General features: G+C 35.1%; 1 protein-coding gene across 3 annotated transcripts in view; it reads right to left on the bottom strand.

Moving 5' to 3' along the window:
- SLC9A7 (solute carrier family 9 member A7) overlaps positions 1 to 13,000 on the bottom strand; it is a 195,090-nt gene that overhangs the window by 97,025 nt on the left and 85,065 nt on the right. For all 3 annotated transcript variants that reach the window (XM_031959079.1, XM_031959080.1, XM_031959081.1), the window contains exon 3: positions 3,833 to 3,910. In XM_031959079.1, coding sequence (XP_031814939.1) covers positions 3,833 to 3,910 — 78 coding nt within the window. The remainder of the gene's footprint in view (positions 1 to 3,832; positions 3,911 to 13,000) is intronic.

Here is a 13,000-nt window from a genome sequence, read left to right as displayed (position 1 = left end):
TAGGGAAATCTCAAAATCTGACTTGAAGAGAGAGGAGATGAAAATACTGGGGGAAAAACCATGACTCTTCAGATATTTTAAGGGATAGATTTCATCTTAGAAACAATTCTTTTACACAATGTAAATGTATTTTGAATAGTCCAAAAAGAAGTGCTAGCCTTTGAGTGAATACTGGTCTCCTGGATTCATACAAAGGCATAGCAAATTCTCCTTTTCTAGAGTCCCAAGATTTTGTGAGTTAGCTTCACAATTACATGAGGTCTCTTTTTATGGGTTGCTATGTCTTGGTTTGGGATATTCAATATCTAGGGCATTCTCACTTGACAAGCAATAACCGTTATTTAAAAAAAAAAAAAAAAACATGTCTAGGGATTTTTTAAAAGCTCATTTTAAAAAGAAAGGAAGAAACTGAATCATCAGTGAGGCTTCCAGCAACTAGAAAACAAAACTGAAAGCTCTAGAGCAAGATTTATTGGTTAAAAGCCTGCTCACACCTGAGTCTCAACAAAGCCCTATCTTGCTGACCATAAATAAAGTAGTCATTGTAGCAAAAGTTATATTATTTTTATTTATCTCTGGAACATTATATTTGTGTCTTAAATTATTTAGTTTCTGATTAAAATTCATTTTACATAACAATTCATTTACATTAATAGTAGAAGTTTTTAAAAAAAGTGGATTTCATGGAAATTAAGAACTGTGAATCAACTTATATTGTCTTTGCACAGAGCTTAGCTGGGAAACGAGTGTGAGAATCTAAGATGGATTGAAGGGGTATGATAAAGTAAAGTAAAAGGCAATATTCAGGAAAGGCCTGACAATCCATACATAAGTGATTCACAGTTAAATGTTAAATTGTGCCAGAATTTAAGAATACCTTAAAGGACCAAGTTGTGTCAATTAATGTGTTGTTTTTTCTACATAGTGTCCTATTACTATGTATTAACTAGTCTTGCTATGCTGAAGCCAAACTAGATTTATTTTCCTGCTCTTTAGGCACTTAAAAGGAAGTGTAGGATAGTAAACAGAATATTAGTCTCAAAACCAAAAAGACATGGGTTCAAGTAGCCTCTCTGACACATACTGGTCATGTGACTTGTTAATTGATAGACTGGCCTGAAAACAAATTTCCCTTCTCAGATTTGGACTTTCTTATGTGAATTATGACAATTCACCATTTATAAAGCACTTTAAGATTTACTAAGTGATTTCCTCATAATGACCCTATATGATAAGTTATTTCCATTTTATAAAGAAGGTGTTATAAATTTCCTAAATAATGGGTTTGGGGCACTAGGTAGCTCAATAGAGTGCTAGGCTTGGAGTCAAGATTCATCTTTTTGAGTTCAAATCTGACCTCAGATGCTTACTAGCTGCTTGGCTGGGGCAAGACACTTAATCCTGTTTGCTTTAGTTTCTTCATCTATAAAATAAGCTGGAGAAGGAAATGGCAAACTACTCTAATAACTTTGCCAAGAAAACCCCAAATGGGGTCATGAAAACTCAGACATAACTGAAACAACTGAACAACTTACAGTGACTTTAAGTCACAAGAGGTTAAATGATTAGTTCCTGAGGAAAGAGTGTCTATGTGTCACAGTCATGATTTACACATAGGTGCCTTAACTCCAAGTTCAGTGCTTGAATACATGTTGGATTTTTTAAAATGTAAATTTCCTTTTTTTAAATTATTAGTTCGAATGTCAACAAAAAAAAATCTCAAAACACAAGGAAGAGAAGGAAAAAGGATTGTATATGACATACTTTTTTAAAAGAAACACTTTGTCAAATAATGTGTGTACTGGGGCAAAAACAAAGATGATGATGATGATTTCCTGAGTCTGAATAGATGGACATAAGCCAGAGAGGCCTAAACATATCTGTTTACACATCAGTAGTTTGTGATGAAATATTTATAAAGTTTAATTGACAGGAGATTTAATACAAGTTGGCACTTATACAACAGCACACACTACTGAAGTGCCCATAATACAGGATACTTCTTGAATAGAGAAAAGACAGTAAAAGCTGAAGACCAATGATGTCCTACACACTAGAACATTCAACTCCATAGGAGCAGAGCCTATCATTTCTTCTTCCAAAGGGAATATGGCTGTCAAAGAGGAGGCTCTGGGAAGATTAAGGTGCTTTTCACATATTAAGGTACTTTTCACAGTCTGAATCTCAATTTTATTGCAAAAAATGAGCTTGAGAGAAGCAGTGTGGCCGCCAATGGATAAAGTGCTGGTCTTAAAGAAAGCCAGGAAAACTTGAGTTCTAGTCTTGTTTCTGAAATGTTCGATTTCTTCAATTTTCAGATTTTAAGCAGCACTCTTAATTTGAAGAAAAAGTGTCAAACTCCAGTGTTAGGAGTGTCCTCATCTGGGAGTTCCCTATACTAATGAAATCTCAAGTCTAGTTCTCTGTTTCTATAAACTTGATAATACACACACACACACACACATCTATACTATTTACACATATACACACACATACATATATACCCACATTATATACTTAAACCCATATATACCATTTACACATCTATGCTATATACACAGATACACCACATATACACCAAACACACATATGCATACATACAAACACATGCATACACACATATGTGCACACACATGTATAAATATCTACCCACGGTATATATCTGTATCTCTATAACTATATATATCACATGCACACACATATATTTCTATATACTACTTATACATACAATTATGTATATATCTAAATCCATATATATATATATATATATATATATATATATATATAATACATGCATACAATATCCATACACACATGCTCCACACATACATACGCACATAGTACATACATATCTACACACATGTATACATACTGCAACATACATTTATGCACTACACACATATCTATACATGTATATCTATGTGCATATATATATGTATACAATTTCACACAGCATATATGTGCACACACCACAGACATGTAGGCATACAGACATACCCCAAGACATGTATTGTACACATATATACTGCAAACATACATGCATACACCACTTACACATATATGTATGCATGTATGGTATATACACGTGTGTATTTTATACACATATGTTTTAAAGCACTCCATATACATTAGCAAATCTCAGCTGAATGAGAACCTCAGGAACATTTGTTGAGAACCTCAGGTTGAGAAAGAAAGGTGTATTTTCTACAAAGTAATGAATCATTGTTCATATATAGTTATGTGAAGAGCCATAGAAAAATAGAAGGAATAAAGATGACCCAAATAGATGAGAGATTTCTTTTTAAAAGTCCCCATTGCATGTCAATTTGCATGAGTTGGCATCAAAAGAGTTAAGTTGAGCACAAAACCAGTGGCTACTTTGTTTGTTTGTTTGGGCTGAGATTTCTTTTGTAACCTATTTAATATGGAAATGTTTTACATGACTGCACTTGTATAATCTATATCAAATTACTTGCCTTCCCAAGGAAGGGGGAGGGGAGAAAAGAAAGGAGAAAATTTAGAACTCAAACATTTTTAAAAGCATGTTAAATTTTTGTTTACATATAATTGGAGAAAAAATCCTCAAAAAAAGATTGTGCATAATATAAACAATAGCTTTAAGTCAACTTTCCACCATTCCCAGCAATCCTTCACTATAGGATTAAATAGATTTTGAGGAAGAAATAATCTGATTTCAGGTTACTTGGATGAAACACACTGTTAACCACTCAGCTGCATTTACTAAGTAATTACTGGGTGGTGTGGAAGAATATGAGAAATAAATCTACTTGGTAGTAGATACTACATACTTCAAATTATTAAAACCTCTTACCTTCTTTAAACTATATCCAGCATGAAAAATAATTGGAGGCAGCAAAATGTTGAAAAATACTTCTGGATCAAAAGTTACCTAAAGGTTAAAAAAAAAAATTCATTTTTCATTAAAACACATTTGATGTGTTTATTTACTATTTATTTCAATAAATATTTATTCAATAATGATTTTCAAGATATTAAGAATTTAAAACATTAATGTGGACAACCCATCAACTTGAGCAGAAGTGCAACCTTCAGAAAACATTCAGAGAGGCTACATGAGCTCTCTCCTCTTTCTTATCTCTATGATTTCCAGTCCTGAAGTGTCACTTTAGTATTTTAAAAAGTATGATTTAATTCATTTTGACAATTCATTGAAAGTACTTTACTACCACACACACCACTGACCAAACAGTTCATTCTTATTATATTGGTCCATATATAGGTCATCCCAGCAGGTATGCTTCTTCTTTGTCCCTTTCCCAAATTTGCTCCAGAGTTTCTGGATTTCTCCTCCATCTCCCAGCAGCCTACTCACCCTGAAAAATGCTTATGTCTCTGTGGCCTTCAAACCATGAAAGATTGATTTACCCTTTTGGCTTCCTACTAAGATTACCCAATTTGAAGAGTTATATAAGTTATTCTTTCATTCTTCTATGAGCTCTGCTACTGATTGTAAGGACTTTTCCACCATGATCCCATAATATCCTGCTTTTCCACTCCTTCAGCTTCCTTTTCTGTTGTGTTCCTCCACTGAAACTTAAGTTCCATGAGATGAAGGGCTATTTTTCTTTTTCTTGCATTTGTTATTCCCATTGTTTAGAACCCAACCCAGCAAACAGGAAGAACTCTATAAATACTAGATTTGATTTGTTGACTTTAAAGGGGAAAATGATCATATATAAGCAAACATAAAGCATTTTGAAAAATTGTACAAATTACTGGGGATTTATACAGATCTGATTTGGTGGGGAAAGTTATTTAGAACAGTGCAATATAATCAAGGAAAGGGACTAATTATTTATACAGTGCCTACTATGTGCCAGAGCTTTCCAAATATTATCTCATTTGATTCTCACAACAAGCCTATAGGTGTGCAGATGAGGAAACTGAGGCAAACAGTTTAAATAACTTGTCCAGGATTACTGGTAAATGTCTATGGTTCAAGTCTTCCTAACTCTAGGTACAAGATTAATTATGAATAGCTAGTTGGTGCAGTAGATAAATAGCTAGTTACCCTCAAATACCAGAAATGATCATCAGAACAACAACCACACAGCACATATTTCTAAACAGCTGTTGGAAGTCTTTTGATTCCAGTTTGGTGTTTCTTTACAGAACCCAGATCACAGTTGTTTATAGCAATTACTAATGTCACCACAATCTGCAACTCAAAATGGACTGAAATTACTGAGCTATTTGAAATGGAAAATCCACTTAAGAAAAATTAGAAAGCAGTGCCTTTTTAATATATTCAGTAGAGGTCTGTATGCTTTTTAAAAACTTTCTTAAATCTTCTGAGTATGAAGACTAATTTCCATCTCAACACAATTATTTTCCTTTTAGAAAATGGAAGTTTTAAATTTATCAAGTTGAGAAATGATATTAGTTCATTCATATTAGAGACCTCTTCATTTCATTTGAAGTATCATTTTTGTTCATTATATAATTAGAAAAAATAATTTTAAATAATTTTCTTTCTTCTCTTCATTTGTTGTTCTTTATTTTTGTTTTTTTTTGTTGTTGTTCCAGAGGAAGTCTGGATTTCTTCTCTTTTAATTAGACTAATGGATTATCCATTTTACTTAGTTTAAAAAAAACAGCTATAAGTTTAATTTATTAATTCAATGTGTTTTTTCTTGATTTTTAGAATTTCTAATCTGGTTTTTGGTGGGAGGTGGTTTTTGTTGTTGTTTGTTTTTTTTTTTTTTAATGTATTGGTTTTGTCAGTTCATTCACTTTAGTCTTTATCTTTGTACTGTACCTCTGAGGATGCTTAAGGCAAAAGTTGGTTTCACCCATGTGTTCCTTATATATCAAGATGAAGACGTTCATCCTGCCCTTGGGCACTTGTCAATTCTTGGCAGCAGAACTGGGATTGGGAATCAAGACTTGGTCTTGGGAAAATTTCCTGAATTCCAATTCTACTCTGCTTGATGCTTTCAGCTTTAGTTGTATGTATGTAAATTTCCCCTGACCCTCTTATTCAATAAACTCTGTTGACCTGCCATTAATATTAAATAAACTTCATTGACTTGTTACGATGAAATATAAGGTTCTTTTCCTGGAATTTTAAAAGCTTGGCCCCTTCCTACCTTTCCAGTCTTCCTATGCTTTATTCCTTCAGTCTTTTCTTTATCATGACATCCTATCTCCCATTTCTGTAATTTTGCATTGGTTGTCCTTTATGCCTGGAATGCTCTTCTTTTTCACCCATGCTTCTCAGCTTCCCTGGCTTCCTTCAAAATTCAGCTCATATTATTAATAATATTATCTGAATCAAAAATCTTCTAATATCACAAAAAGCCAAGAGAGGATTAATCATCTTCAACACTTGACACTGATCAAAGATCTCTTTCTCATGGTAGTTCAATTGAGTTTTGGGCTAAAAATAATGGGGGGGTTCAACATAGAGGGCAAGTTTATTTGAACCATGCATCCTCTGACTTGATCTAAAGTTTAAATATTGCAGGATTTTAGACTCAAACCAAAAGAGAGAATGTACATAGCAAATTCAGTGTTGGGCCTAGAACTGGGAAGAACTAGGCTTAAATTCTGGGTTTAAAATATTTAACATTTGAGGGACATCCTGGGAACGTAACAATCTCTCTTAGTCCAAGTACTTTTCTTTATAAAATGGGGATAATAAATGTAATACTCACCTCAAAGAACTACTGAGGATCAATATATATGGAATACTTTGAAAACCTTAAAGTATTACATAAGTGATAACTTTAAAAATATATTATTATAATTTAATATCAACTTGGAAGGAGGTCTCTAGTGAAACATCTAGGAGGTTTCTAACAAGTTTATTAGTGACCATGTAGGAAGACACTGCATGCTTATCAAATCTGTCCATGATACAAAACTGGGTGACACAATTCACATTGAACCAGGATGAAAAAAGATGAAATTAAATAAGGATAAATGGTTACATTTTATACTTGGATCCCTAAAATCAATTTCATAGGTCCACCATGGGAAAAAGCAAAGCCACACTGCAGTTGTTCTGAGGAAGATCTAGAGGTATCATAGAGCACAAGCTCAACAAGTCAACAATGTGGTATAAGGCACATCTCCAGAATTGGAGGGATTATCTTTTCCTTTTATCAGACTTTAGTGACACTCAGTTTGGGGCAACATTTTAAAAAGGCTATTTTCTAAATCTGGAAAGTATTCAGACAACCAGGCAACCATGGAATATGGGGAAAGATGGACGTTTACTCTGGAGAAAAGACAGGGTGGAATAGGGTGAGGAAGGGGAGAGAAGAAGAGAACATGGTTTCTGTATTCAAGTGATTCAAAGGCTGTCAAGTGAAAGAGAGAATAAACTTGTTTTGTCTGGTGCCCAGAGGACAGAACTAGGAAAACTCCCCAAAGCCAGAAAGAAGCAATTAAGGTTGGATAGAAGGGAGACTTTTTAAATAACTACAGGTACTCCAAAGAGAAATGGATTGTTTTGGGAAGTATTGGGTTACACTTTAAGTGGAAGTCAAATGATAGGGCAAGGGGGAATTCTGTTCAGGGACAGGTTGGCTTAAATGACCACCAAGGTCTCTTCCAATTCTGAAATTCTATGACTGAGAAGAATAGAAGTTCATGGATCATCTCATCCAAATCTCACATTTTAATGCTATAGAGTCTGAGACGTAGAACCAATCAGGCGCCTTTATAGGAACCTAACTAGGTTTTTTTGTTTTTTTTTTTTTGTGTGTGTGTGTGTGTGTGTGTGTGTGTGGTTTCAGGCGTGTCCAATTCTTTATGATCCCATTTGGATTTTCTTGGCAAACTTACTAGAGTGGTTTGCCATTTCCTTCTCCAGCTCATTTTACAGATAGGAAACTGAGGCAAAGAGGGTTAAAAAACTTGCTCAAAATCACCTAACTAGTAAGTGTCTTAAGTCCAAGTTTGAACTCAGGCCTTCCGATTCCAGACCTGCTGTTCTATCTAGCTGCTTCAGCATTTATATAGTCCTTTCAAAGGGACAAAGAAATTTATAGATATGACCTTGTTTCACCCTCACAACTATCTTGGGAGACAAGTGCTTTTATTATTCCCCATTTTATGGATGAGAAAAAATTGAAACTGGGGGAGAGGGAGTGAAATTTGAACACAGGTCTGACTCCAAATCTATACTCCCATGCAATAGAAACTATTTGCATGAAATAATATAGACTAGCTCGGACTTATCTCTACTACCATCCCCTCCCCATCCCTAACAGCCCACCAAACATTTCTAATTCAATGACCTAATAGAGAGTGGTTTGCTGCAGTCAGCTTGTACTGAAAGTAGATTGTTAAATTTTCAGTGTGAACATTTATTTATTCCTTGGAAAGTGACAAATACTACCAATCAGAGCTTGATTTTTATTCCCCCTGGAGACCCAGTTATGAAACATTTATCATTAGCGCTTGCTCATCTGCATCTCAACATCAACATATTCAGAAAAAAAGACCATTTCCAAATCATTCCTCTTCCTAACATCCCTATTTCTGTAAAGGACACCATTATCCTTTTCCTCAAGTTTGAAGGTTTGGAGTCACCTCTCTGCTTTATATGCCCTATCCATCCTATCAGTGGCCAATTCCTGTCATTTCTGGAGGCGCTAGGATAGAGTGCCAGGCTTGGAATCAGAGAGATTCATCTTCCTATGTTTAAATCTAGCCTTAGATAGTTGTAGGATTTATGACCCCAGACAAAAGACTTAACTTTGTTTGCCTCAGTTTCCTCATCTGTAAAATGAGCTAGAGAAGGGACAAACCATTCCATTATCTTTGCCAAGTAAAGTCCAAATGGGGTCACAAATAGTCAGACAAGACTGAACACCAACCACAATATCTCTAATCATTCCTTAAACCTACTACTACAATAGCTTCCAAAGTAGTCTTCCAACTTCAATATCTCCCCATTTCCAATGTATCATCCATAAAGATGCCAAAATGATATTCCTAAATCACAGATCTGACCATGTCGTCTGTTTATACAAAAAGCCCTACTGGTTCCCTACTGATTCTAAATCAATATAAGTATTTCTGTCTGACATTTGAAGCTCTTCCAGATCTAGCTCTGCTACCTTTCTGGATTTATTATACTCTCTTTCATGCCCTCTACATTCATGCCAGACTTGTCTAGTAGCTGCCTCTCATTCATGACATTCCATCTCCCATCTCCAAATGTTTGCCCAAGCTATGTCCCTCATTCCAGGAAAGCATTCCTTTTTCAAGTCTGTGAATTTTATTCAAAGCTCAGTTTTAGCCTTTCTTGGTCTCCCAAGTTTGCTAGTATCTCATCCAAATCACCTTCTATCTGTTTTGTATTTACTTATGTGATTTAATTTACTTACGTTACTACTTATTTTGTATTTACTTATGTCATGATCCACCTTGATAGAACCCAAACTGCTAGTGAGTAGAAAACTTTTTTTTACTTAGTATCCCCACTTCATCTATCACAGTGCTTGAAACAGAGATGAACCTGCTGTTGATTAATGATAACCTCTGTCCCAATAGCATCTTCCAAGCAGAGTCAGTCAAACTGATGCAGGATGGGTCTAGATTCATGGAGACAAATTGAAGCTTAATCTGGTTGTTTCAACAATTAATCCTGTGTGTGTGTGTGTGTGTGTGTGTGTGTGTAACTGCATATTTGTCTCTCCTGATTTAATTTCAGTCTTCAGAACAGTTCACTTATTCCCAGTAACATACATTAGCATTTTCAAGTAGTTTTTAGCTGTATAATGTTATTTGTAACTCAAAACAATTATACCAATAATGTGAAGTTTAACTTTTTTTTTGCTTTTTGCTTTTTGTTGCTAAGGCAATTGGGGTTAAGTGAGTTGCCCAAGGTCACATAGCTAGACAGTGTTAAGTGTCTGAGACTAGAACAGAACTGAACTCAGGTCCTCCTGACTTCAGGGCTGGTGCTCTATCCACCACACCACCTAGCTGCCCCTTTGTTTGACTTTGACAGTAAAACTCTTGACTATGTAAAATTATGTCCATGTGCATGTATATATTACATAATTAAAATAAATTTTTTGGTTCAAACTTATTTCATTCATGTGGGAAATGCTTAATGAAGAAACTCCCTCTTCTAAGATAGATGGGATTTTCACTGCTATAAAATTTATAGTCTTACTTGAGATTAAAGGACTAGCCTTCCAGTTAATCAACTGAGCATTTATCAAGGTTTACAACAAGCCAAGGACAATGCTAAAAGCAAATAATAGAACAAATGAAATAATAATTTGTAATGCATTTAACTTGAACCATCAAGTTAAATGCATTACAAATTATTATTTCATTTTTCTAATAACCTTAAGAAGGAGGTGTTAATTGAAAAAACTGAAGCACAAAGAGGTTGTTCAATGATTTCCTCAGGATCACCGAGTTCGAATGTGAATCCTCCTGAAATAGCTGGGCAACTAACTAGGTGGCACAATGGATAGAGTGCCAGGGCTGGAGTCAGGAAAATCTGAATTCAAATCCAGTCTCAGACATTTACTAGTCTTGTGATCCTGGACAAGTCACTTAACCCTGTTTGTCTCAGTTTCCTCACCTGTAAACATGAGCTGGAGACAGAAATGGCAAACTCCTCCAGTATCTCTGCCAAGAAAACCCCAAATGGGACCATGCCATCTTGCTTCCCAACTAATGTCAACTAAAATGTAATTATGCATCAATCTAATGCTAAAGGGAGCAATGAGTACAATTGATTTTTAGGAAGATTGGCACTGAGCTACAATATTTTAAGAGAGTGCAGGACCTTTTCTTCCACATTCTTCCTATAAAATGCATAAAAGAAGTGTTTTACACATTTAAAATCTTAAACATTAAGGGCATATATTTACACAAAGGCTTGCACTGTTCTCCTAAAGTACGCTGCTTAAATTACCTCTCTATTGGATGTTCTCTTTCCCTTTCAGCTACTATTCATATTCAGAAACAAGATTTCAATTACTGACAGAATTTTCTAAAAAAAAATTGCAATATCTTTGTGAATCCTCTCTATAACATCCCAATGATACAAAATTATTCTCTATATATTTTTAATGCACACCTGCAAAATTTGTTGTTGCTGTGCAGTTGGGTCCAATACTCTATGACCCCATTTGGGTTTTTCTTGGCAAAGCAGTTACACACCTAATTAATATTTAACATAAAATTTGAATTTAGATCTTCCTGATTCCAGGCTCATCACTCTATCCACTGTGCCACCTTGTTGTCTGTTTTTAATTCTCAAAAAGTAACATGATATCAGAGAGGTGATACTGTGACATGCAAGTGTTTTAGATTTAAATGAGGGAGGACAGTGCAAGATCCCCTGCCTTACTTTCTCTTCTTGAGCCATGTGGCAAGATCTCCAGCTCAGGATGACTGGAGATGGCCCTGGATGCACTAGGAGTCCTTGACCTTTAAAGTTAAGGTCTCCATTTAACTGATGCAATGCTCAGTCAGTGATTAAAGCTGTTGTTATTTGTCCTTTGTTCTTGAGCTGTCTGTAAAAATACCAAAACATATATCCTTATTCTGTTGTCTGTTTCACCACAAAGAATTATACTCTCACTACTTCCAAACAGATTACTTCTCTACAAATACAATTTGTCAGAGTCCTGTGACATCTGATAAGTATGGGACTCATAAATGATAGGGAATGGAAGATCAAATATTGTCAAGAACACAGGTGTTATTGACACCAAAACAGAGTGAACAGGATTCTTCATGCCCAAGATCTCTGGCATTATCACAGGACGGCCTAGGTATACAGGATGTCTCTAGGGTCACACACAGCAGCCAGATACCCAAACAAAAACACTCAATATTAGAACACAGTTACACATCTCTGCTATGAATGAGTCTCACAAGGCTCCCCTATTCACCCTTTCAAAAATAATCAGTTTCTACAACAGCATCACTTAATAAGCCAGTTGAACTCTGATTCTCACAGCTTGTATGTATTGACTTCAGTCTCTATACCTTCTTCAGATTATGGGCAGCAGCTGCTGTCTTCCCACTCCTATGACTCAATAGCCTCGCCTTCCTTATTGTGGTATCACAATCAATAACAACAACACTGCCCAAGAGTCATTTAAATATATATATATATATATATCTATTACTCAAACTAGTATAAAAATTCAAGATTTGTTCCTTGATACTTATAGAGAGAAAAGAATTTAAAACTGAGTTCATGGAACTCTAGTGTGAATAGCTTTTTTCTTTAAAAAGAACAAAACAAAAGTACTCTTTAGAGTTTATTGATTTCTTTTTCCCACTGGAAAAACTATTTAGTTCTATTTTTTGAAATCAAAGAACCAATTACTATCAGGAAACAACATGACATGACAAATCTTCATAGGTACTCCATTCATTTATTAGCACAAAGTTTTACAGAAAGCAACCATTTTATCAATTTTTAAGTCATCAGTCAAAAAAGTATTTATCAAGAATATCTTATCATGAGCAAGGTCACCTGTCTCACTTTCTCCTTCTGAGCTATCTGGATACAGTGGCAAGATATAGATAAGGATGACTGGAGATAGCTCTGGATTGCAGTAGGAGTCTTTGGCTTTTTAAAACTAAGGTAACTGAAGCATTACTCAGGCACTGTACTAAACACTGGGGATAAAAAAGGTACAAATATGATCCCAAAACTGATCCCTGGCTTCAAAGAACTCGCATTCTAGTTGAAGACATGACCTGCATAATTTTGCATATAAAATATAGTCAACGAAATTGAAGGTAATCTTAGAGAAATGATAGTAGCAGTGATAAAGACATGGAGATACCAGGAAAGACTTTTTAGAAATGATGGATTTTCAGGGGAAGGCAGAAGTTAGGAAAGAAGGCATTTAGGGACATGGGAACAGCTAATTAAAGGGCATGGAGATGGGAATATTGTATGCAAAGAATAGTAAACTGACCAGTGTTGCTGGATCACAGATAAATTGGAGAGGAGGGA

Source organism: Sarcophilus harrisii, chromosome 3 (assembly GCF_902635505.1).
Source record: "Sarcophilus harrisii chromosome 3, mSarHar1.11, whole genome shotgun sequence".
NCBI lineage: Eukaryota > Metazoa > Chordata > Mammalia > Dasyuromorphia > Dasyuridae > Sarcophilus > Sarcophilus harrisii.
The sequence above is the reverse complement of the archived record's forward strand: the minus strand, read 5'-3'. Positions and strand labels throughout refer to the sequence as shown.